The 25,327-nt window shown below is 42.4% G+C and overlaps 1 protein-coding gene across 4 annotated transcripts in view; it reads right to left on the bottom strand.

Moving 5' to 3' along the window:
* The window catches only part of PARD3 (par-3 family cell polarity regulator), a 567,153-nt gene that overhangs the window by 464,620 nt on the left and 77,206 nt on the right, over positions 1–25,327 (bottom strand). For 3 of the 4 annotated variants that reach the window (XM_079996388.1, XM_079996385.1, XM_079996386.1), the window contains exon 2: positions 24,357–24,458. In XM_079996388.1, coding sequence (XP_079852514.1) covers positions 24,357–24,458 — 102 coding nt within the window. Of the gene's footprint in view, positions 1–8,641; positions 8,965–24,356; positions 24,459–25,327 lie in introns of those variants that run through there. The other variant, XM_079996387.1, reaches the window with a different exon arrangement.

The following is a 25,327-nucleotide window of genomic DNA, read 5'->3' as shown; positions in this document are numbered from 1 at the left end:
TAGCCTGTGTTTTTCCCTCTCATACTCCAATCCCTGACATACGTCTGCAAAATTCTCGCTTAAAGGAGCAGAGCCATTCTGCCCCTCTGCAAATTCTCGCTTGACACTGCTGTACCGTTCCCATGCCAACTTGTCCCACATGTCACTGCTCTTTAAAAGAGGGTCACTGCTCACAAAAGTCCATTGAACAGCAAAGTTTTGGCTTCCCATAAAGTTTCCTATTGATGCATTCATCTCTGTTGAATGGCTTTCTTCACTATTACACTCACATAAATACAAACCTTTCCTAAAAACATTCAGACTGAGAAGCTCTTTTCTATAGGAATTCTGGATGGCAAACTTATCAACTATAACCAGCCACACAAAAAACTACTAGAATATGGTGGTGGTGGTGTTTGTGTGTGTGTGATGTAAAAAACATTTAAGTGCATTTTAAGCAAAGTACATGGTTCTTTATGCTAACACTGGATAATAGGCAGTGTTTTTGTTTTATTTTGTTGTTTAAAAGCACACAATTGTACACACTGAGCAACACACAATATGAATGAAATTCCAAAGTTGATCAGGCCCTGCCCTTCAATTAGCAATTTTGCCATCTAAAGGAAGACATTTTTATTTAGGGGGGGAAACATTCTCCATTTAATGTTGCATAGGCTGCTTTACTCAATTTTGACTGATGTTTTAATGCAATCACCACACCACTGATATTTGTTGTTTTGTTTTATGTTTGCATTTCACATGTTCAGCTTTAATCTGTACATCATTCCATTTATCCTGAGCACAGAATCAACTGTGTTTTGAGTTTTATAAATCTGCTGGGTGAATTTCAGCCAGGGTGCTTACACATGAGCTAAAACTGCAAATAACAACCTACCACAAGTAGTTCCCAAACCATTTTCTGTGAGGGCCACTTGAGAATTCCTAAACACCTTGGTGTGCCACTTATTGATTTTTCTGCCATTTGTAGTGATTGTGCTAGAAGTTCTATGGGTTTTAGTTGTATTTTTATTGCTTCTATCATCATCATCATCATCATCATCATCATCATCTCTTCCTCCTAATCCTTTCCCCTCCTTTCAAGTTGCTTCATGTCCCCATAACTTCTGGTCCATCCTGCTCACCTTTCAGGTGGACCAAGAGGTTCTTAGAATTACAGAATAGTTGCTGCTGCCCCTGTTCTTCACAGACACATCACCAGAATGAATTTTGTGGACCACCATTTGGGAACCACTGAGCTACTAGATAAATTATTCAGAATGCAAGACAAGCTGGAACCCTGCAGGCATGTTCTGCCATATTAAGTTAAAATTTGTAGCATAAACAGAGTCCTAAAATGAATGAGAATCCTCTACTCTCAATTTTCATAATCTATTCTGTTATTTTGCTGCTATTTATTATGTATATCTGCTCTTTTTACAAGTATCCGGAGTAACTTACAAAAAATTATTACGTAAATTCATTAACGTAACCAATAACGTTTTAACTAACACATTCTTGTAATAAGGATAGCCAGATAAAATTTGAACTGCACCATTCAGAATAAATGCCAGTTTCATAACACACATTTTAAAATACTAGCACATTGTAGACTGTTGCTGCAAAAGTCTAACATAGCTACTTCTGTGGAACATGCAGACCTTCATACTGATTAACTGGGATAAGATACAGACAAATGTCCTAATGCTCCTGTCTTCATGATAATAAAAAACACTTTATCAAAGAATAAATTCTCAAGATCCTTGAGACCAGAAATTAGCATCCAACAACCCCAGGATAAATTCAGCCACTGAGCACACAATGCAACTTAATTGTTATGACCTCAGAGTCCAACAATTGCTAATGACGTCAGAGTCAGTGGCTGCAGACTTTCAAGCTATGAAGGAAAATAAGGTGCAAGGTTCTGGGTCTGCTGCTTCAGATCAGGAAACAAATGAGGATGAGTAACATGAGCCTCCCTAAGAACCTCCTGTATCTGCTGAGCCAGAGCACAGAGCCTTAGCTAGTCTCTTGTGTCGTGCACTGCCTGCACTCAGCTGTACCGGGAGTGCATGAGGCAAGAGACTAGATGACAGAGGAATGCCCATCTTCAGGCAGAAGGGTTGGCTCTTTAAGCATCACAAGGCATGGCCTAGGGGGGACACATCCTGAGAGACATAGTCTGAGAGCAGGAGCTTCAAAAGGCTCAGTTTGCTCTCAGTCTTTGTCGGACCAACTTGCTCACTCAAAGCTATCTATCATCCTGCAACGTCTGACCAGCCTTGCCCCCTTCTCCATGAGATTTTGCATCAGGCCACAACATGACAGCAATATAGCTTATTTCATCAATAAAACAGAATGAAAGGCCATGTACATTCACATGTACTTCAGAACTTCATGTGTGCTGTCGAGGAACAGCAACCACTTTCTCTCCAATGAGGAAGAACATTTTCTGTGGCTCAGAAATCCATATTGGATTTGAGAAAGGCAGTGTACGCTACAGTAATATTTTCACAGGGGCAACATACATCAATGTCTATAAAACAATTTGTCAATACTGTACAAAAACAAACAGGTGCTGAGGACTGATAGAAAAAGACTGATGTCTCAAAATTACATCTGCATTCCCTGTTACTGCATCTATTGGAGCCCAATAATTGAAGTACTAATGCTAGGGTATAATTTGTCAATGTTCTTTCAGGGCTCTTTGTTAAAGAGAGATGTCCTTTATTTGGCAGCTTACTTTGTAGCATAGGAAATGTGTGTTAAATTAAAAGGGGGAAATTTTGGAGAAAAGACATTTTGACAACATGAAGGATACTTATAAATCAAATCATTTTTGATGGGAAAATGTCAGGCTCTAACGATTTATGTGTCCTCCCTCACATAGGCTTTCTGCTTTATAAATGTTGTGTTTTGTATTGTATTTATAAGACACAAAGGAAGTTACCTTTTACCAAGTCAGACCATTTCTCCAGTATTGTCTACATGGACTTGCAGCAACTCTCCAGAAACCAGAATCAAGAAACCAGTCTGTGACAGGTTTAAGGTGCCCACTAAAAAGGTGCCCAAAAAAGCAGGGGGAACACCTACAGCAATCATTCAGCCTCTATGGAAATTGTAATGCAGGCCATACAAAGGTGAAGTAGCCTAATGAAATTGATGAAAAGATCCGTACCACAACAGGCCATTCACATGCACAGTTTCCCATAGAAATGTCAACAGGCGCAAGACACCCCAGTTCCACATATGAACAGTGCTGTAAAATTAACACATCCCTTCTAAGGCATTAGACAGCAAAGCAATGCAGAGTACGGCGCAGCTGCCTTTGCCATTTCTCCCAATCTATTTTAAATAATAGATGAAACACCATTAGGATTTACTGTATCCTCAGTTCTGCCAGATGCTACAGTCATTAGGCTATAGTCAGATGAGGCAGCATCTGTTGGAAGGGATGTTGCTTGCCGGCACTTGTTCTTCTAAAAGCCACTAAGACTGTCAGTGAAAATTACAGTCCACAAATCAAAGGGGGGGAAGCATACATAGCATAGAGCCACAGTTCAGTGGTAGAGCAGCTGCCTTGCATGCAGAAGCTTCCAGTTTCAATCCCCAGCATCTTCAGGTAGGGCTGGAAAATCTCCTGTTTGAAATCCTGGGGAAGCTGCTGTCAGTCAGTGTAGACTATACAGAGTTAGATGGAGCAGTGGCCTGATATGGAATAAAGCAGCATCCTATGTTCCTATTAAATTGGGAATGACTGCCCTGAAACTTAATACAGTACCATTGTAATCCATCTATGGCCCAAGCAAAGAGAATGGTCTCACAAAAAAAGGGGGAAGAAACAGACACGTCAAGAAGCACAAGTTGATTTTTAAACTACAGCAGAATGTTCACTTTGTTATGAAGTATTAGAATCAATCCTGTGGTAAAAAGCATGTCACACTATCAGTCCTGCATACACCTTCACCCCAAACTCCAGGAAACAAGCATGAAACTTGTTTATGATCTAAATCATCTCATACATTGTTTTCAATTCAAAGTTGATGGCACGTAATAATGCACATTATTTTCAGTGTAAGCCTGGTATGCTCCTTATGTTAGGTGGGGAATCCATGACCCTCCAGATGTTTTTAGGCTACAGTTCCTACCATCCCTGATCACTGGCCATTCTGGCTGGGACTGATAGGACTTGGGGTCCAACAATGTCCAGAGGACCAGAGGTTCCCAACCCGCTATCTTGAGTGGTCTCTGCTTCTTGGATTCTCTGGAACTTGAAATTTACAGAAAGGAATTTAAATTCCACATCAGCCACAGAATCCTTGGACCTTTGGGAACTGGCCTTCTCTCTTAGCTTCCACATATGCAAACAACAAATAGTAAAGACGAGCTCTCTTTCTGTGTTCAGCTCTCCATTTCTGTAGGATCACAGCCAGATGCAGCACATGGGATTAGGTGCCCATTGCAAACTGACTGACTGACTGCCCTAGCATGAAACCCTGCTGCGTCTGGAGCCTGGTGCAAAGCTTTGGCTGCTATGGAGAAAAGAAATATCTAAATAAAGTTGAAAGCACAATCCATACTAGCAGAGCTGCCGTATTTACGGACAACTGGATTGTCATAGAGTTTAGTTGGCCCTGACTCTCCTTGCGCTCGTAGCGTGTTCTAGGATACTTAATGGGGATCAGAATGCCTGAGCACATAGTCTAGATTTGTGCCTGCCCCTCCCTGGCTACATGGATTCATGTTAGATATGCAACTAATGGCCCAGAATACTTTGTATACTCCACACACACACACACACAGAGAGAGAGAGAGAGAGAGAGAGAGAGAGAGAGACAGACAGACAGACAGACAGACAGACAGACAGACAGACTTGCTGTTTTGTTCTTAAAAAGCCAATAGATAAAATAACAAAATAAGATATTACAAATAAATCACAGGATAATATCCAAAAAAAAGCATAGATCCGGCAAACGCCTGCTGAAACAATAGCAACATTATACAGCTTTTCTAAAAACCAGAACAAAAAACTTACGCTTCTTTATTTCAGGAAGGAGGTTTCAGGGCTTAGAGACCACAGACTGGTTTTGCTTGGCTAGAATGTGTTTGGAAACTATAATACTTCCTCTTGCTTCTCTGGATAGAGGATGGAGAGATGTCATGTGCAGAAAACTCTGCATAGTGTGGCTTACTGTACAAGGCAAAGGTTTACATTAGTTAGCCTACTCCATTTTTGCTTCTGGGCTTGCCTCCCACTGGTATGTGGCCCCTGGAAAGTTGCCAAGGAGGGAATAAGGCTCTCAGGCTGGAAAAAGTTTCCCCATCCCAATTACAGTCTCAAAAGAAGGATCCAATAATTCCCAGTTGTTGGGTTTTTTTAAAAAAAAATCCTTTACAAATGGGGGGGAAATTAAATGTGTGATTGGCATTTTTTGCGTCAAACTATGGAGAAAATAATGATTTTAATCAGGCAAATGTAGTCTGATCAGAAAACGCTGTTGGAATTCAAAGTGTGTGATTTGTACAACACAATGAAAACAATATTGTATTTCAACTACTATTTCCACTGACCACTAGAGGTCAGGCACTGTCTGTGGCACTCATCCAAATAATGTAGTATACAGTAGAAACACTCTTGAACATGCAAAGGAGTGTTCCTATTGTTAATAAATCAATATTCCAGTCTTAAATGCAAGGCCTGTCTTGATCTTATGTGCCTCCTAGCAGCAACCTTTGCATGGAAGTCTGGCCTACTACTCTGCCTTACAGCTGCTTCCTCACATTAACGCATTTGCTGCAGTATGGTAATTTTTGTCTCTGGATTTAATTATCTTATAAAGCCCCACACACAGAAAACTATGTGATGATTCTGGGGTAGGTCATCTGGGCATTTGGGGCTTGGCGTCACCAATATGCAGATGACAAAGGATGCTCACTATTGGTCCCTTGTCATTCTGGAAAAAAGCGACAAATGGGGTGCCGCAGGATTTTGTCTTGCTCTCATTGCTGTTCAACATCTTTATAAACAACTTGGACAGAGATATGAAAGGGATGCTCATCTAATTTGCAGATCACACCAAACACGGGAGAAGCAGCCAATGCCGCTGAAGACACAAACGAGATTCAAGATGAACTGGGCCCAATATTAGAGAACTGGGTCCAAACTAATAAAATGAATTCCAATAGGGACAAATGTCAGGTTCTACCCTTAGGCAGGGGGAACCAGCTGCACAAATACACAAATATAAGATGGGGAAAATCAGGCTTGCCAGAAGTACATGTGAAAAGAATCTAGGGATCGTAGTTGACCAACTGTTTAACATTAGTCAACAGTGAGATGCAGCAGCAAAAAAAGCCAGTGCTATTGGTAGGCTGCATCAACAGTAGTATCCTGTCGTCAACAGGCTCATCACAGCTATCTGCCAATCACCCATTCCCACCACCCTTCTGAGTAATACCCCTCCCCACCTTCTCACTATATAGAAGGGTCTGGTGACTTCTGTTTCAGTGTATCTGAAGAAGTGTGCATGCACACGAAAGCTCATACCTAGAACTAACTTAGTTGGTCTTTAAGGTGCTACTGGAAGGAATTTTTTTTTCTTTTATTTTGTTCTGATTAAAGGAAGTAATAGTCCTGCTGTATTCTCTTCTTGGTCAGACAACACCTGGAGTACTGTGTCCAGTTCTGGGCACCTGCACCACAACTGAAGAAGGATATTGACAAACTGGAATGTGTGCAGAGGAAGGCAACCAAGATTATCAACCCTCATGAGGAATTGTTGAGGGAACTGAGTATGTTTAGTCTGGAAAAGATGAGACTGAGAGGAGATAAGATAGCCATGGTCAAATATTTAAAGGGCTGTCATGTGTAGGATGGAATAAACTTGTTTTCTCCTGCTCCGATGGCTAGGAGCCAAACCAATGGATTCAAGTTACAAGAAAGGAGATTCGGATTAAATATCAGGAAGATCTTTCTGGCAGTAAGATCTGTTCCAAGAGTGGAACAGACTCCCACAAGAGGTGATGGACTCTCCTTCCTTGGAGGTTTTTAAGCTGAGGTTGGATATGATCTAGTTGAGATTCCAATTTGCAGAGGGTTGGACCAGATGACACTTGGGGCCCTTCTAACTCTGCAATTCTATGATTCTATGACACCTAGTTCTATCTCTATTCCATCTGAGTAAGGTGAAACTGTACAGGTACTGAATCACTGCACCAAGGCAGTAATGAGAAAGATGGAAGCACTGATGGTAGTTGGTTCCCACAACTGGGTGCAACCAGGAGCTGTTTCACTAGTGGTACTCTTGGATTCCAAACTCTCACTTTAAGTTTGAGTGGCATCAGTAGCTAGCAGTGCCTATGCCCAGCTCTGGTCTGTCAGCTCAAGTTTTTCCTGGACCAGGACAGCCTAACCACAGTTATCCATGCTACAGTACACTCATAAATGAATTATTCCAAAGCACTCTATGAGAGTATGCTAAAAGATTATGCACAAGCTGCAGTGGACATGGAATCCCTTGGCAAGTCTGCAGTATAGTATCTCCAGGTGGAATTCAATAACACCAGTTCTGTTCACTGTGGGAGTCATAAATCAGCTTCATAAAAAAATAGGTATGTATTAGGGTTATCTGTAAGTATATTGACATTTTTAATTTTATGTTTTACATGCAACAAACCCCATTTCCATGCTACAATAATATCGCAAGGCACCTGTGTAATGGCTACCTGTATCTCCTCACCTATCTTTGCTTTTCTTCTTCTAAGAGTAACTCCCCACCATTTATGCTTCCCGAGATGTTTATAGCATGTATTTATTTTCCTTAAAGTTCTCACCAATGCCTGTGCCTAAGGGAGAAAAGCAGGATAAGAACAGGTAAAAGAAAACTGGTCCCTCCAGAACAGGTGAGGGACACTTTTTTTCTGTTTGTTCAGCTCCACACAACTTAACACAATGTATTTGAATTCCTAGGAGCCATTCTGCCCATAGTACTCACGAACTTTCTTTGCAAAGTTTAAGGTCACTGTGACACAAACACACCCGGGCACACACCTCTGCCAAACATTAAGCTTTCTAAATTCTTTAATCATTTCACAAAACACATGTGTAAATTAGGACCTGCCAGCCCTAGCAGCAAAGCCAAACCAGAAAGCGCCCAGAAAGGTACTTCTGATTGTGACTTTTTTGAACTTCTGTTCAATTGGGACTAGAAGTAATTAGCAGAGGAAATAGCCAAACCCTGAATAATTGGATTTCAAAATAGCCCAGGATCTAGTTCAGAGCAATGATCATCCACAAGAGTGCTCTTAAAAAGCAGATAAAAGCTCACATCTCACCCTCTCACAAAGTCCTCAGAAAACAAACAAGGCTGCTCTAGCTCAGCCTTCGCCTACCTGGTATCCCCACATGTTGTTGGACCCCCATCATCCCTGACAGCCACATGGGCCGTGAGTGCTGAGAGTTGTAGCCCAGCAAGATCTGGGGACTCAATATTAAGGAAAGTTACACTAAATGGGGAAAAGACAAATCATTCAAAACATGAAAAGGGCAAGCAGGACAACCAGTTGGGAGGGGGGTTGAGACGTAGAACTGCACCTAGTAGATGAAAATTAAGATCTGTATTAACATCATGTGATTAGGAACTATGTAAAATGAACTTGTACCAACCTGCCTGTCTTTCCCTTGTCTTTTACAGGTTTCCAAGGTAGCAGACTTAAAGCGGAGAGATTTGGTCTGCCTCTTAACTTTCACCGAATCCCTTCGGCGATCAAAAGAAAATGACTTCGATTTCTTTTTCATTTTCATTCTGGGTTTGTCTTCCATTTAAATCCACAAATGCCAGCGCCAAAGCCAGGCCTTCGATCCCCCAAGCTGCAGTGCACAGACAGCAACTTCTAGACACTTCCAACTTTCCAGGTGAGTCGAATGCCTTCAGTCTTACAGGAAAGCAAGCAGCCTGGCCCAACAGGTGCCACTCGGAAAGCATCTGTCATGTGTTCAAATGGTGACACCTTCTCTTCTAAGAGTTGCTGTCACTGGGAAGTGAGAGCAGATTTTTCATACCAAAAGCAGTATGCAATGCTGATGTAAAGCCGCAGCGCTTATCCATCTGAAGCATACCAAAGGTGAAGGAAAGGTAACTTAATGCAAACCAAAAGGGTGTGGAAGTAGTGTCAGCACCTACAGGGTGGAGGTGAAGCAGCTCAACTGGGGTTCAAAGCCATCTTCTGAACTCCTCCCTTGCACAGACTCATTGCACAAGCTGTATTGTATTAACTGGGTTGAGTTTCCAGAGACAAACCGACCATTAGAACTTTCACTGAAGCCACATTTCAAATGCGCTCCCACCCTCAAACACACAGGCCAAAGATGCTGAGCATTTTCATCCTTTGCCCGCCTGCTTTCAATTTCTCAGAAATTAAGAGCTGCCAGTTTTAACATCTTGGAAATGTTTATTTTAAAAGGTTTACACCCCCATCTTTCCAGCATTGTAGTCCTCAAGGCAGCTTACAGGTGCAATTGAAAGCAATATAAAACACTAAGAAGAGCAAATCAAGCATAAACAGCCTAAAGACATGTGAACCAGCAACAGCAGATCAGCTTAATGGAGGGTGATGGCTTGGGTGAACAGGACAGGCTTCTCCTGGTGTCTGAACAGATAATGAGCAGTGACTGAGCCAACGGAAGGAGTACAGTGATTGGAGTATCAGTCCAGAAAAGGTCTGTTCCTTGTAGCAACACTCACCTAACATCTAGGGAACTGTCATATCCACTGCCTATCAAGAGCCACCTGGCTAAAGACACTAGGTTGAAACAGAAGCCCTCTTTCTTCCTAAAATGTGTAAATATAGTAATATATTTCTATATTATAATAAAATATATTAAAAAGAAGTTTCATTTGGAAAAGAAAATGAGAAATTAAGTTGACCCTATTTTTCATCACTCACTTCCATACAACTGATCATTGTGATCCCGCCGCTGTCCATAGGCATCCACTCCATAAGACACACAGACATTTCCCCTTACTTTTCAGGAGGAAGAAAGTACGTCTTATGGAGCAAAAAATACAGTATTTATTTTTTAACAACAAAACCAATTGTAACTAAGAATGTGGCTTAGCAAGGGTTGCACAACTGATCTAGCAATGCCAAAAGTGCCAGTATTGCTTCCATCATGTGCTTGATAGCCTACCCAAAACACTAACAACAACAGCTCATGGCCTGCAGGGTATGTACAATTTTGGCAACATCAGGCTGAGACAACAACAGGCCCACAACAAAGTTGCAACATGCCCACCCATAAAATATATGTTAATTAAATTTCAATTTGCATATAATCCCTTAGCACATATTTTGTCTTAAAATTAAATATATCATTTGGATTGGCCCTCCAGGATGTGGTATGTTTCTGAGCCTGAGACGCCTCCAATTTGCTTAGCCTCTCATTTATACAGTAGCTTATGACTCATATGAGCAGTAGCTTATGAATTATGTGCCAGAAAGTTACCAGCAACATATTAATGACACAGACTCTGTGTTAGTAGGAAGCCATTGTAAGCAAATTCAGACTGGAGCTACCAGATTTTTAAAAATAGACGGCATGCAATTCAACAAGATCTAAAGTAGTAAAGCAGCTTGCAATGGCTAGGATCCAGAAACTCAAATGGAGCTCTGTACATTCAAAATAATTTCAGCTTTCTCTTCTACAAGCAAGAGGATGCTCTTCATTTAATTGGAAGCCACCAAGCATTCATGAAGCACTTTGCTTCTCAGTAGAGATTTAAAAAAAACACTTGGGGCTTCAGGATTACACCAAGGCAGACAAGTTAATTGAAAATAATGACAGGAATATCAGCCATCGTTCCAATTGTCCTGTATTTTTAATTATGTAATTACATTATGATGCTTGATTGTTATGTGTGAGTGTTACAAATGCATGTGCATGTTTGTGTGTGAATCATAGAACTGGAAGGGACCCTGAGGATCATCTAGTGAAGCTGTCCTATAGAGGGATTGAACCTGCAACCTCAGCATTATCAGCACTGCGCTCTACCCAACTGAGCTATCCTGTCTGTTTATTTATGTATATAACCAGTGCTTTTTCCCCAGGGGGTACTCAAAGGTACGCAGTACCAGCCCCCTTTTCTGTTGTTAAAAACTTGTGGCACTTACAGTAACAACTTCATGGTGAGTACCGGCACCTATTTTTCTAGAAAAAACGCACTGTAAACGATTCTGCCCATTTTGTACTGGGCCAGCCCAGCTTGGGACTAGCCCCGCTCAATGCAGGCATGAGCCCCCCAAAAGGATAGCTACAATGAAATGCAGCCCTCAGCCCTGTTTTAATCCACTGTGGAATGTCATGGCTACAGGGCAAGCTTTCACAAGCATGATCACCCTTCAATGCTCACAACATCAACTGATGACTTTCATGTATAAAAGAGCCACCATCAGAGACAAAGCTTTCATGACACTATACAAAAACCGTGCAAAGGAGAAAGTTCAGACATTCCATGTTCTGAGTAATGAGATATCAAGTATGCATGACTGAGCCCAAACTCTTTCATTTATGAGCATATGGTACATAAACTTGGAATGATGCTTAGGCTCATAGCTGACATTTCTTCGCTAAGATATTATAAGAATGCACCAAATCTGCAAAGTGTGGCTGCAGGAAACATATGCATGAAAAAAGAAATTGAAGGCATAGGAAGCTACCTTATCTTGAACCAGACCTATTGGTCCATCTAGCTCAGTATCAGCGAATGGCAGCAGCTCTGCAGGGTTCTCTCCCAACCTAAGCTGCAGCTGCCAGGGATTGAACCTATGACCTTCTGCATGCAGGGAGGATACTTTGACACTGAGCTACAGCTCTTCCCTAAGAGCCACATTGCCCTTTCATACAGCTATGTATCAGATAGTATACTTATCAGAAAACTGAAATTGGCTGCAGAGCCCTTCCAGGTTTCCCTCTGTGGAATGTGTAAGAAACTCTTTAGACATATTCATAGGTCGAGCTGATCCAGCCCATGACCCAACCTGTTCTTCTGCTGAAGGCAAATACTAATAAGAATTTTATAATAAGAATTTATTATTTATACCCCACCCATCTGGCTGGGTTTCCCACTCAAAAGTGCCATCAATTACACACATGGTCCAATGACTGTAAACAAGAATACATAAGGCTTCCCTAATAGGAGAACTAGCCTTGCCTTAAACAGAACATGGTCTGTGCTGAGTTAAGAGATCTTTCCCCTGTGTGTGTTTGTGTGATCCATTCCACATAAAACAAGTGAAAACAATTTATAGGCAATGTGGTTTTAGCAAAGGACCACCTTAACCAAAACTAGGTGGGGGGTCAGAGCTTTGTAGTATAAATCTCACTGTTTCTAGGAGACACATGTGAGGAGTTATAGTAAACCCTCCAAATGTCAAGAGATAAAAGGGCTATGATTTGTTATACACACTCACAGCTTTAAAGTATAACTGCATTCTCCTCTCTTTACAAGATAAGGATTAATGGCAGAGTCACTGAATGAATGGAAAAGAGGAGTCAGCGTTCAGGGTGTGCTAATGCTAACATGGCCTAGATTTGTAAATTCACCTGAATTGCCACAGAAGATCATTGCTCAACTATAAAATGCTGTGATTGACTACAAAAGTGTTGCATATCCAAATCGTACATTGTCCTTCCGGTTTAAGACATGGGCTACCAGTTAATCCACACCTACATTACATTCTGCTTCAACAAGCAGGAAGCTCAGTCCTAAGAAACACATGCTAACATTACTGTTAAACCCCTCTGTAACATTATCCAATAGTTCGTCATTAGCAGTGGTGGCAGTAAAGCAACTATATTGGTAGCCTGGTTACCATTTTGCATATCCTCCCAAATTCCACCATTGTTCTAGGCCAGATTTAGATAAAAGTGGCCTCTCTGTCTACAGGGAACGTGACTTTCTTTTTCAGTAAGGGGTGAGAAAAATATATATACCAGCATTCAAAAAGTGTGTTCTGAGAAATGTAAGTTGCCTCTAATTTTTTCCTTGTCTTTTGCACCTCTCGCCTTTGTTTTCTTCTATTATTTAGGGAAGAACCATAGCTCAAAAGTAAGACTGTGTGTTTTGCATGGAGAAGGTCCCAGGTTCAATCCCTAGCATCTCCTGGCAGGGCTAAGAATGTTCCCTGCCTGAAACCCTGGAGAGGCGCTGCTAGTCAGTATAGCCAATGTTGAGATGGATGGACCAATGGTCCGACTCGGTATGGGGCAGGTACCTATGTTCCTACATGTTTACTTAGTAATAAATCCTACTGAGTTAAGTAGGAGTCATTTTAGGAAGCTGTATTTATAGCCTCATTTATTTATCCAACTTATGCAACGATCATGATGCAGACTTATATTCTGCAACGTATAGCAAGCATGGGATCCCACTGCCATGTTAAAACCTGTCCTAGGAACGTTTCTAGGAATATAAGGCTCTAATGAGCCACATGGCCAGCAACAGCAGAAGGTCTAGAATTGCCATGATCTTAAGAAGCGTGAGACAGTCATCCAACGTGGGGGGAAACCCAAACAGGCAGAGAAGTATTTCCTAGTATTCCTTGGGGGCACTTTTAACTGAGGGTGGCAGAAACCACAACACATTTTTGTGTGTGGTTTTGCTTTTGAATCAGAAGAACTCTTGCCAAAATGCTGGCAGCCTGCATGCAACATCTGCTTTGCAGACCAACTATAATAAACTGCTTCTGCTTTCTCCTCCTTTACCCTGGTAAACAGGATAACATGGAGATATCTGCTGTTCTCAACAACCTCTCAAGTAAAAGCAAAATGTCCCTAAGATCATTTGTTTTAATAAATATATAACCTTATAGAAACTGGACAAATGTCAGACTTGATCACCTCAGATGTTTGTTTAGTGTCATCAGAAATTACAATTGCTGCTGCTGCTATTATTATTATTATTATTATCATCATCATCATCTACTGTTTTAAGCCATAGCCTTCTTCAGATATTCTTCTTCCAAGTTACCGGTAAGTAAAACAAGAAAGGCAGGCAAAGGGAATGACCGCACTAGGTCTATCCCCCATTATGATTCCCATCACCCTTCATGAGTTTAAAGGCAAACTTATGGAGTACAAGCTATGATGGTTCTGCACCACTTTCACTGTCAGAGGCATTTTGCCTCTGCATACCAGTTGCTGGGAATCTCTGATGGGAAGAGCACTCCATTCTGGCAGCATAGGGATCTGATTGGCTACTGTGAAAACAGGATGCTCAACTAGATGGGTCTCTAGTCAGATCCAGCGGGGCTCTTCTTCTGTTTTTATGATCTCAAGTAGGGGGTCGTCTGTACTCATAGAGGCTCCCCATGTGTTTCAGAATCCCAATTTTCTCAAATTCATGGAGTGTGATATAGGATGGAGCTAGTGCACAGTCAATCCCATTGCTCCCCTCTGGGTGTTTTTCTAAATCAGACTAACACACCTGAAGAGGCTCACGTACTATGCAAAAAGGAACTTGTGAAGATACGTTCAGTTCCCTTTGAACAGAATTCCTCCAGCATCAAAAATTTCACAACCTTTGAAATGCCTAATAATAACAACAATGTTTTCTACCTTGTATTCAGGTAGAATACAAGAGGACTGCAAGAGGACAAACAGAAAAATGATCAAAAACCTACATTTCCTGAGATACTGAACCAGTTCACATGCAACACTAAACCATAATGTAGCATTACATGCAGCAAGCCCCAGGCTCATATACTTCCTCCCTTCTCTGCTAGTGTGTCCATAAGACAGGAGACATCTGGGCCTCTTTTAGATGAACCATACTTTAGAGTCAGGTCCAACCCCTTTGCTTAGGGAAAACAAGCCAGCTTCACAACATATGGTTTAAACTTGTTTCTACTAACCATAGTTAAAACCAACCACAGTTTGTCTGAATTCAGATGTCACAAGTTGTGCTTAGTCTAAAACGTGAGTGAGAGCTTCCAGACACTTCATGGCTATACTGGGCCGGGGGAGTTGTGTAACCCTAGGATCGATGCAGCTCATTCTCATAAACCCAGTGTTCTGTGCAAATGCTATCATTCCTCAAATCATTCTTTTAAACTGACTCCAACACAGCTTCAAATGTCACTTTAAATAAAACAGCTGTTTTACCATTGTATTTTGCAGATCTCTTTTCTAACATAGTTAATGACTGGCACACAGATTATTTCTAAAATGCCTATTGTTTCACCAAATAATTATTTCTAAAATGCTGCTTGTTTCACCAAATAATTGCACCAAGTCAAAAGCCTAATGAGTCAAAGCCATACATTATTCCAGATGGCAGCACCTACAGTAACACTAACAGCCTTATTGACTAGAGTGGGGTAGCTAACATTGTACTCTCTATGGTTTTTTTGTCCTAGAATTCCCAACACCTCTTACCATTGGCCACATTGTCTGGGGCTGATGAGAGTTGTTGTTAAAATGTCTGAATACTGCCATGTCGGCTATTTGAGACGAAAGCATAATATGACAGAAAACTGTGCATTCCATGTGCTGTAAGATGTGAATGCAGTCACACTACGTAAGCATATAGAGATGTATATTGTGTATGTGTGAGGGGTAAAGGTAAGGGTAAAGGTACCCCTGACCGCTAGGTCCAGTCGCGGATGACTCTGGGGTTGCGCGCTCATCTCGCTCTATAGGCCGAGGGAGCCGGCGTTTGTTCGCAGACAGCTTCCGGGTCATGTGGCAAACCAGAGCAGCGCACGGAAACACTGCTTACCTTCCCATCAGAGTGGTACCTATTTATCTACTTGCACTTTGAAGTTCTTTTGAACTGCTAGGTGGGCAGGAGCTAGGACCAAGCAACGGGAGCTCACCCCGTCGCAGGGATTTGAACCGCCAACCTTCTGATCAGCAAGCCCAAAAGGCTCAGTGGTTTAGACCACAGCGTCACCCACGTCCCTTATGTATGAGGGGTACTGTATATGATTTAGAGCATGCTGGGTGGCACTGCTTGATTTAGCTCCACCCACCGGGCTTTGGCACTACGCATTTTTGTTTTGGCTCGACCACCAGGAGGCTGGACTTGAGATAAAGTAGTCCTTGGGTTGAAAAATGTTCTGCACCCTTGCTCTAAAGTAATGAAATGGCCTTTGCTACTTGAAAGCAGTCCAATCATCAGCTCTAATTTGAAATAACCATACATTATGATGGCAATAGCACAATGCTTTATGACATAGCCACAACAAACAAAGAAATCTCTGCTCCAAGGAAGGAACAATTTTACAGAAAGAATGTGGGAAGACAACAGAGAGAGAAAGTAAAACCAGAACACAGCTATGTGAGCATATCAGAGAGCATGAACAGGAAGAAATGCATGCAGGAGCACCTTTACATTAATGGCAAATCTAGGCCTCAGAGGTGTTCCATCCCCAGCAGAAGGTCACCTGCTATTCTATATCTGAATCATTCATTAGACATTCCAGGGATGGATGGGAATAATGCAAACATAGGAAGTTGCCTTATACAGAGGCAGAAACCATTGGTCCATCTAGCTCAGTATGCACTACGCACTGATAAGCAACAGTTCTCCAGGACTGCAGGCAGGATTTCCTACCTGGAGATGCCAGGGATTAAACCTAGGACTTTCTGCATGCAACACAGAAACCACTGAGCTATGACCCCTCCCCCTATAGATGAACATTCAAAGAAGGCATAAGCATAAGCTGATCACACAGGGCTCACAGGGTTCAGTTTGATTCTGGAGCCCACAAACATGTGAAATAATAAAGAAGGATGCCTCTGAGCATGTGCAAAGGACCTCTCCCTCACTACTAAGCAGCTGGGCAATGCTGGTGGAAGAACATGAGCAATGCTCACAACATTGCTACAAAATGTATTTCAAACAGCAATTACCACTGCAGCAGATTGGACCATGAAAGCTTCTGCTCTCCCGGTCATCAACACATATGGCATGACTGTACTGTGTTTTAGAAGCAATTCAGACTTACAATGAGGAGCTTTAGAAACAAATGGCACAAGCTACATACGGCATTATGAATCAGATTCCTAACAGAGGCTACAGGGGGAAAGAGGTCAGCTTTCTTTTGCTCACCTCAATCACTTGCTGCTGATTGAGTTCAGCAGGACTTACATCTGTGTAAATAGAAGTCTGAGAGGGTCAAGGGAAATTAAAAAAAAGAATCAGGCTACCAATATGTAAAATACTCTAGCCTCATCTCCAGCTGCTTTACTGTACTTCCTTCAATCGTCTCTCCCCCACACCCCACACCCTGCTCACAGCGCTTCAGCTGCTTAAACCCTGCATTTTCTACAGCCAGGCAAATAACAGCCAGACATTAATTAAACGGATAAAGAACCCTTGCAGAGCTTTAAAATGGGGTTCTGCACATAAAGCAATTTGTTATCTCGCTGGAAATTTCAGCAGCAATTTGATCACTTAACATGGCTCTGTGCAATGAATGTTTTATGAACTCCAGTTCAGCACTGATCTACTAAAATGAACTTCTCGTCCCCACCACCTACAGTTCTCAAAACAAAAGCACACAACAAAATTCCTTGGGCTCCCTTTCTCAAGTCTTTGCAGAGGATGTGCCTGATCAACAAGAAGAAGATAGCACCCTAATCTGTTTTGCAAAGCAGGAGTAGGAGGCAGGACAAACAACCTCACAAATCAAGGGCAGCAACGCTGATGTACTGATGGGGAAATCTGGTCTAGACACCTCCACTTTCCTACCCCCTCATCGCCTCGCTTTGCATCTCGGCACTCCCAAGTGCATAAATAAGAGATGAAGAGTTATAAGGGAGCAAAAATGCTGACTGAATATTAAGGGATGGGAAGCCAAGCGAAGGAATTTATGCTTCTCCACTGGAAAACAGGTGACTGCAAACACAGTTGACATCATTTCTATATTCCTAAGCAAAAGGTGAGGAAACGAATAGCTGACAGCCTTTAGCAACCGTAGCACAACAGACCACAAAGGAAGCTGTTACAACGATAAATGGGGAACATGTTTATTCTCCATTATAGTGCTTTGAAGTGTTCAAAGTGCTTCACATACATTATCTGGTTATAATTCTTATAACAACCCTGTAAAGTAGATGAGAACTATTATTCCCATATTACAGAGATTGGGGGGGCGGGGAGATAAAGCTGAGAGAGGGTGAAGTCACATTTGCTTGTAACAGTATGACAGATTTTCTGGCTTATTGTGCTTTATTCAGAGTGACTGGTGTGCTTGTGCATGCCACCCAATCACCCTTCACAATTAGCCAGAAAGTCTGTTTATCATCATGTTCAAATTTGGCTAAGTTCTGAACAGTAGGCTATTTAAGATTTGAACTCCTTGACCCGAAGCACAAACTCCTAGCCCCTATGATGTACCAGCTCATTAAAAAAATACATTTAAAAATTATTATCAGAGTCTTCTTTCAAGCATCAGAGAGGTAAAGGTTTACCAGGGTGAGGGGAGAGGGAGTGGTAAGAAATATCATAATAATTGCTGAAATAATTGCACATTATGGCAGGGAGGGACACACTCTGCCGTCAGTACCAGCCGCATACCAGCAGAATAATTCCTAAACAGGCCAGTACAAATCTGATATGGCTTTGCACTGACTTATGTTTACGCCAGCAGGAGAAAGCACACCATCTCCCTACTCTGCATATCCATATCTATTCAAATCATCACACTCGCAGAGAAGGTAGAGAAAGGCTTGCTGCCTCACATTGCACAAGCACCTTCAAAGTCTTTCAGCATGTGCCAAATCAGGGAAGGTACGTTTTTACATTATGTCACATCTCCTTATAGCTGCGCAGCCACCCAATGGACCTCTTGAGTCACTTCAACAAAAAATGGCAGCTGAGCAAGCCCAACTAAACGCTTTGTAATTTGGAGATGTACTCAATGTTAGTCATATGTAGGGCCCAGACCCTGCTGAAATTAAAAGACATAACTTAGATCCATTGCTTTCAATGTGTCTTCGTTGAGTAGAATGCAGTCGGCTAGAACCCTCCATCTATAATGGAGATTTTCCATCAAATGATAAAGGAATCTTTTTTTTTAATGGCATTAATAAGCTACCCGCCAACCCTCTGTCAAGGCAGCAAACTGTAAAGGCGAGTCGCCTATTTCTGTTTAGAATATCAGAAGTTTCACATTTAAAGTTCTTTAACAATTTGTCGATTTGCCACAGAATGTCACATCTTGCCCTCAGATAACATCCCGGGGGCGGGGGGGGGAGGGACCTGCCTGACGTCTTCCAGAATGAAGGCTGAGGTCACATCCACACCATATATTTAAAGAACATGGCTCCCCCAAAGAATCATGGGAACTATAGTTTTCACCTCACTGAGCTACTATTCCCAGTACCCTTAAAAAAACTACAGTGCTCTCCCATCTATTATCTAACAATTTAGTTCCTCCCTCATAGATCTTTCCGTGTGGAGGTCCCCAAGCCACCCCTCAAAATAATTCACAAATCACACATAATTTTAGTTTAAGGTTTTTGGCACTATTTTGGCTACAACTTTATTAAAATACAAAATCTGTGAGTGGTTGCTTAGGCATTGGTTATGACTATCTGTTCCCCCGCCTGGGACAGAACTGACTATCTGAACTCCATCGGACGCCAGTGAAGGGAAAACAATGTTGGGGATCAGTTGAGCTGAGCGACAGTCCCTCACCGCTCACCCAACCAGCTCCCCAAGGCTTAACGGCCCTGGTCCCATTTCAGGGATTGGACGAAATCGTGGCAAGCTCCAGGATTCCTTTAATGGAATTCCCTTCCAGCACCATTGGAGGGGCAGGCATAGCCTATCCTGACCCCTCCTCCACCAATTTTTATAACCAATCCCTAACCGCAACCTTACAAGTTGTGACGAATTGCTAAGTAGTAGCCAAAAACCAGATGGCACCAGCCAATCAGCCAAATGGCAAAAATCCTACTAGGCCCCTGCCCCAAGGCAGACGACCCCATGACAGGCAAAGCAAGGTCAACTGGAACACAGGGCGGGCGGGCGGGCGATCCGATGCACACTGCGAAAGAAAGCAGAAGCAGTGAGCCCCAATATTTAAAGCCTAAGGTCCCACCCAATTTGCTACATGCAATTTGCCCCAGCAACCTGGTCAGCCAATCGTTGCGCCAGGCCATAACCATTAACCTGCCTGGCAACAGAGGGCTGGCCTGGGAGCCCCCACCACAACCCGTGCTCTCATTTTAGGGAGAACACGCTTTGTTTAACATTGATAGCAATATTGTCCTCTAGAATGCAGTATTGATTTTTGCATAAAAACATGCAGCACTTTTTCCAGAGTTTGAGAAGCTTTTTCATTTTCCTTTCTTGGGAAAGCACTTTCACTTTTTAAAGGAAGTGCTCTTGCCTATTACGGCTTTCCTGATTGTGCTAGTCAACCACAAGGCCATCTTCTTGGCCTGGCTTCCTCATCTGCGGTATACATTTTACCCGAGCTTCCTGTGTTATCGTGGTTTTGAATAAACCCCAAGAGACTCTTGAAGTGATGCTGAGTACAAATCTTGTACACAGTTTTCAAGCTCATTTATTCAGAGTTATAACCTTTTAAGATTTCTTTCACTAGTACACACAAACCACTCATAGGAACTCAAGAAGCTGCCTTATGCTGAATCAGGTCATGGGGCCCATCAAGCTCTGTATTGCCTACACAATGACAGGAAGTGGCTCTCTAGGGTTTCAATTGACTAATTGTAGATACTAGAGATTGAACCTGGGACTTCCTACATGCATTGTAGGGGCTCTACCAATTAGTTAAAGCCCCTCCACCATGTCAGCACAATGTCTAAGATGCCTATGCAAGCTACTTTGCCACAGATTTTTGGGGGAGAGGGGGCATTTTGTTCAATCACATCCTTAACTCACTTTTTCATAGTTATTCTTTTTACAGTTCAAACATGAATGTAGCAATAGAAACACTAATTTTAAACACTGTTGAAAGAATAACAACATTGTTTTAAAGCACACACCAACCCTTTAGGAAAATGTATCTCTTCTGTATCTCTCTACAACAGAAAGAGACAACTATTAGGAAATGTTTGCACTGTACAAAGATCAACTACGCTTTGCCTGATCTGGAAATGCAAAAGCAAATCTGAATTCAATGAGCAACTGATTGTCGAGGAATCTGACCTTCCAGAAAGGCTCTCAAAAGGTTATGCCAGTGTGGATATGACATAAAACCAATATAAAAACATTTCTAGAGTTTAGTGCCATAAAACTTTCTGCAGCTCATGGAAGAATAGCCGAAGACCTATGATGACACACTGAAGTTCATGGACATGGCTTAGGTTCATTAATTTCACTGGGTCTACAGTTAGAACTGGATATGGAACAACTGACTGGTTCAAAATTGGGAAAGGAGTACGACAAGGCTGCATTTTGTCTCCCTGCTTATTTAACTTATATGCAGAATTCATCATGCAAAAGGCTGGGCTGGATGAATCCCTAGCCGGAATTAAGATTGCCGGAAGAAATATCAACAACCTCAGATATGCAGATGACACAACCTTGATGGCAGAAAGTGAGGAGGAATTAAAGAACCTTTTATTGAGGGTGAAAGAGGAGAGTGCAAAATATGGTCTGAAGCTCAACATCAAAAAAACGAAGATCATGGCTACTGGTCCCATCACCTCCTGGCAAATAGAAGGGGAAGAAATGGAGGCAGTGAGAGATTTTACTTTCTTGGGCTCCATGATCACTGCAGATGGTGACAGCAGCCACGAAATTAAAAGACGCCTGCTTCTTGGGAGAAGGGCAATGACAGGCCTAGACAGCATCTTGAGAAGTAGAGACGTCACCTTACCAACAAAGGTCCGTATAGTTAAAGCCATGGTTTTCCCAGTAGTGATGTATGGAAGTGAGAGCTGGACCATAAAGAAGGCTGATCGCCGAAGAATTGATGCTTTTGAATTATGGTGCTGGAGGAGACTCTTGAGAGTCCCATGGACTGCAAGAAGATCAAACCTCTCCATTCTGAAGGAAATCAGCCCTGAGTGCTCACTGGAAGGACAGATTGTGAAGCTGAGGCTCCAGTACTTTGGCCACCTCATGAGAAGAGAAGACTCCCTGGAGAAGACCCTGATGTTGGGAAAGATGGAGGGCACAAGGAGAAGGGGGCGACAGAGGACGAGATGGTTGGATAGTGTTTTCGAGGTTACCAGCATGAGTGTGACCAAGCTGCGGGGGGCAGTGGAGGACAGGAGTGCCTGGCGTTCTCTGGTCCATGGGGTCACGAAGAGTAGGACACGACTAAACGACTAAACAACAACAAACAACAACAACTCTGAGCAGAACTTAATTCAACACAACCTGTGACCAGCTTACAAAATGTTATACGGAAATGAAAATTTGGCTTTGTTCATACAAAGACAGTCTGGAGGTTATAGTGTTTTGCTCCTTACTTGAATGAATGCGTAGCCCATCTTTTCCCAAAGGAAGGTTCAAGATTATGCTAGACATATGTGGGTCTCTCTCCTTTATAATCTGCTTTAGCTTTCTCATAGATCTTAGTGGGCTGTCATTATCAACTCCCCCTCCATATACTGAAAACAACTGCAGCAAAATAACAGGACCAGATATCAGGAGCTGTGACCAGAAAACTCTGCCCCTTCTCCAGCTTACTCTATTCACCGGAAGACAACCGAAAACCATTCTGAGCCAGTCATAAGGAGAACTGAAAGACATTCTGTGTTGAACATAAAGACAGCAAGAAACCATTTTGAGCTAAGCATTCCTTTTTATGGGGGTGGGGGTGGGGAAACAAGGAGCCCCTGCACATTTAGGACTGCAACTTGTATGTGCAGTAGCCTTTAAACAGATCCTCAAAAGCACATGTTCAAATACCCCGCCTGAGAGCGTGCAGGCCAGAGGACACAATACCAAGTTGACTGAGCTATAAATAGAGAAGGTTTAACAATGTACAATGAAAACCATTCATGACAAGGGGAAAGAATGGCTAAGCATCAAAAGCCAGCTATACTCCAAGTGGGTGTAGAAAGGTATGCCGTTGGCAAACACTATGGGCAGAAGCATTTGGCAGAAACAAGCAAGGAGACTCAAATGACCAATTCAAGGCAATCCAGCAGTTCTACAACGACTGTGAGTGATTACAACATCCCCATGAACACAGTGCCAACAACTTGAGAGACTGTCATCACAAGAAAGGGGAGAGAACTTGGGAGAATGAGGAGTGGGGGTGGGGGGAGATAATCTTCAGTTGTCGGACAGGTATATCACCTGCTGACACAGACACAATAGCATTTACTATTGTAATACAGTAATGAGGTTGCCTGTTTAATGCAGCAGTCAAGAGCTGTGAGCCATAAACTGTTGACATAAAAACACCCACACACAGTGTCAGTATTAAAAGTTGTGCTAGAAGAACAAAACCTCAAATATGCTCAAGTCTTTGGGATACCATGAGCGATGACAAGTTACCTTTAAAAATGTAAAAGCCACATAGTAAAATGGGGGGGGGGGGAGTTACATGCATTCATGTCATCTTAAGAGAGTTCTGCCTGTACAATCTTTTCAGAAGACACACACACCGCCGCTGCCGCTGCCGCCTTTTTGGAAGTTTAATCCACTTCATTACAGAAAGGACTAACAAATGGAGGCCTCACAGCCAAATCTACCCACTAGAGTGTGTCATCTGACTTCTCACATCCCCTCCCAACGGCTGTCTTGGAGTCAAGAGAGGTGTGTGGAGGGAGTGGTTGGCTGTATCAGTGAGACTTGCTTTCAGTCCACTTTGAGGTATGAGAAAGGGCCTCCACCTTTTTCTAGTAAAACCAGATACTGACCAGGGCCACATTCCTGTTAAAGGAGGAGATACATTCCACAGGGTCTTTAGGACTGTTATGCCTTTAAAAAGATCTTAACACGCAACACTCTCATGTTTCAACTAAGTATACTTTCTTGCTTAATTTAATTCTTGCCTTCAAATTATTTGAGTGTGCTACGGTGACAATACTGGAATTTTTTGTTTGTCTCCCACAATCTATCCCAGCTTTCCTCAACCTTGGGCCCCCAGATGGGGGTGGATGGCAACTCCCATTCCTGAACATTGACCATGCTGCCTGGGGACTATGAGGTTTGTGGTCATACACCATCTGATGACCCAAGGCTCACTCTGATTTGCAATTAGGACTAGCACTGCCATAAATATGTGAAATGATTTCTTTCATATCCCAAAATTATTTGTTTCAAACCTTGCAAAATGCCCTTTCTATCCCATCTTTCCTTTTGTACTCTAGCTATACAGTGAATACCATGAGTGAAAGCTTCTGGGTGCTTATATAGAACAATCTTCCAAGCATTTATACTCACTCTGTCTTTATCATCAGCGACGTCACAGAGAATGTCATCACGGTCAAGGATTCCCCCATCACCATGTTCTAGACGATGCACCTGTATCCAGTAGTTTGGATCCTGCAAACCAAAAAAAAGCATAATAAACAAGAAATTATTCCACGGTTGGTAACTCCACAACTACGGCCTGTTTGAAGGTGTCCCCTCCTCACACACTCAAAATCTCTCTGCCAATGAAAAACCAAATGTCAACTTGCCCTGTATGCATTCAGACTATTGGTCCATTTAAATCAGCACCATATTAGTTTGTTTGTTTGCTTCTGTTTGGCCCAAAGTGGAATAACATAAAAGAATGATGCAGGAAGTGCAATGACTACAACAAGGCAATATGAAATAGCAAAATCATCAAATACTTCACATTTGTGACCTTCATTCATGCTCTCAACACAAATACAACTCCCCAACAATCCATCTCTCACTTGGAAGCCAGGTTAACTCACAGCCCGCCCACCTTGGCTGCTCCAATCTCTCACCCAGGAGTGAAGCCATCCACAACAATCACTGATTGGGGTGTGCCCTCACCCTCATTGCACCCCACAAATAGCCTTGTTCCCTGGAAATGAGCCACAGCTAAGTTCTTATGGTTCATGGGCAGGGCTAGCTGGTCCAATCCTCTGACTCCAACAGGCCACTGTTCCACAGGTGCACCATAAAAGCTTCATTGGATGCCCATGAATTCTAGTGTTATGGGGGTGGGACTTTTCACTATCCACCTTCTCCATGCCATGCAAGATTTTATAAACTTCTATCATGTCACCTCTTACTCACTTTTTCTCTAAACTAAAAAGTCTGAAACACTGCAGCCTTTCTTCACTGCAACTCCATCCCTTTGATCATTTTGGTTGACGTTTTCTGATCCATTTCTAACTCAACAATACCCACCAACTGGATGGTGGGAACCAGCACAAAGGAATCTCCCCTTACACAAA

The sequence above is a fragment of the Podarcis cretensis genome (assembly GCF_951804945.1).
Source record: "Podarcis cretensis genome assembly, chromosome: 12".
Lineage (NCBI taxonomy): Eukaryota > Metazoa > Chordata > Lepidosauria > Squamata > Lacertidae > Podarcis > Podarcis cretensis.
Note: the sequence above shows the minus strand (reverse complement) of the source record. Positions and strands in the feature narration are given on the sequence as shown.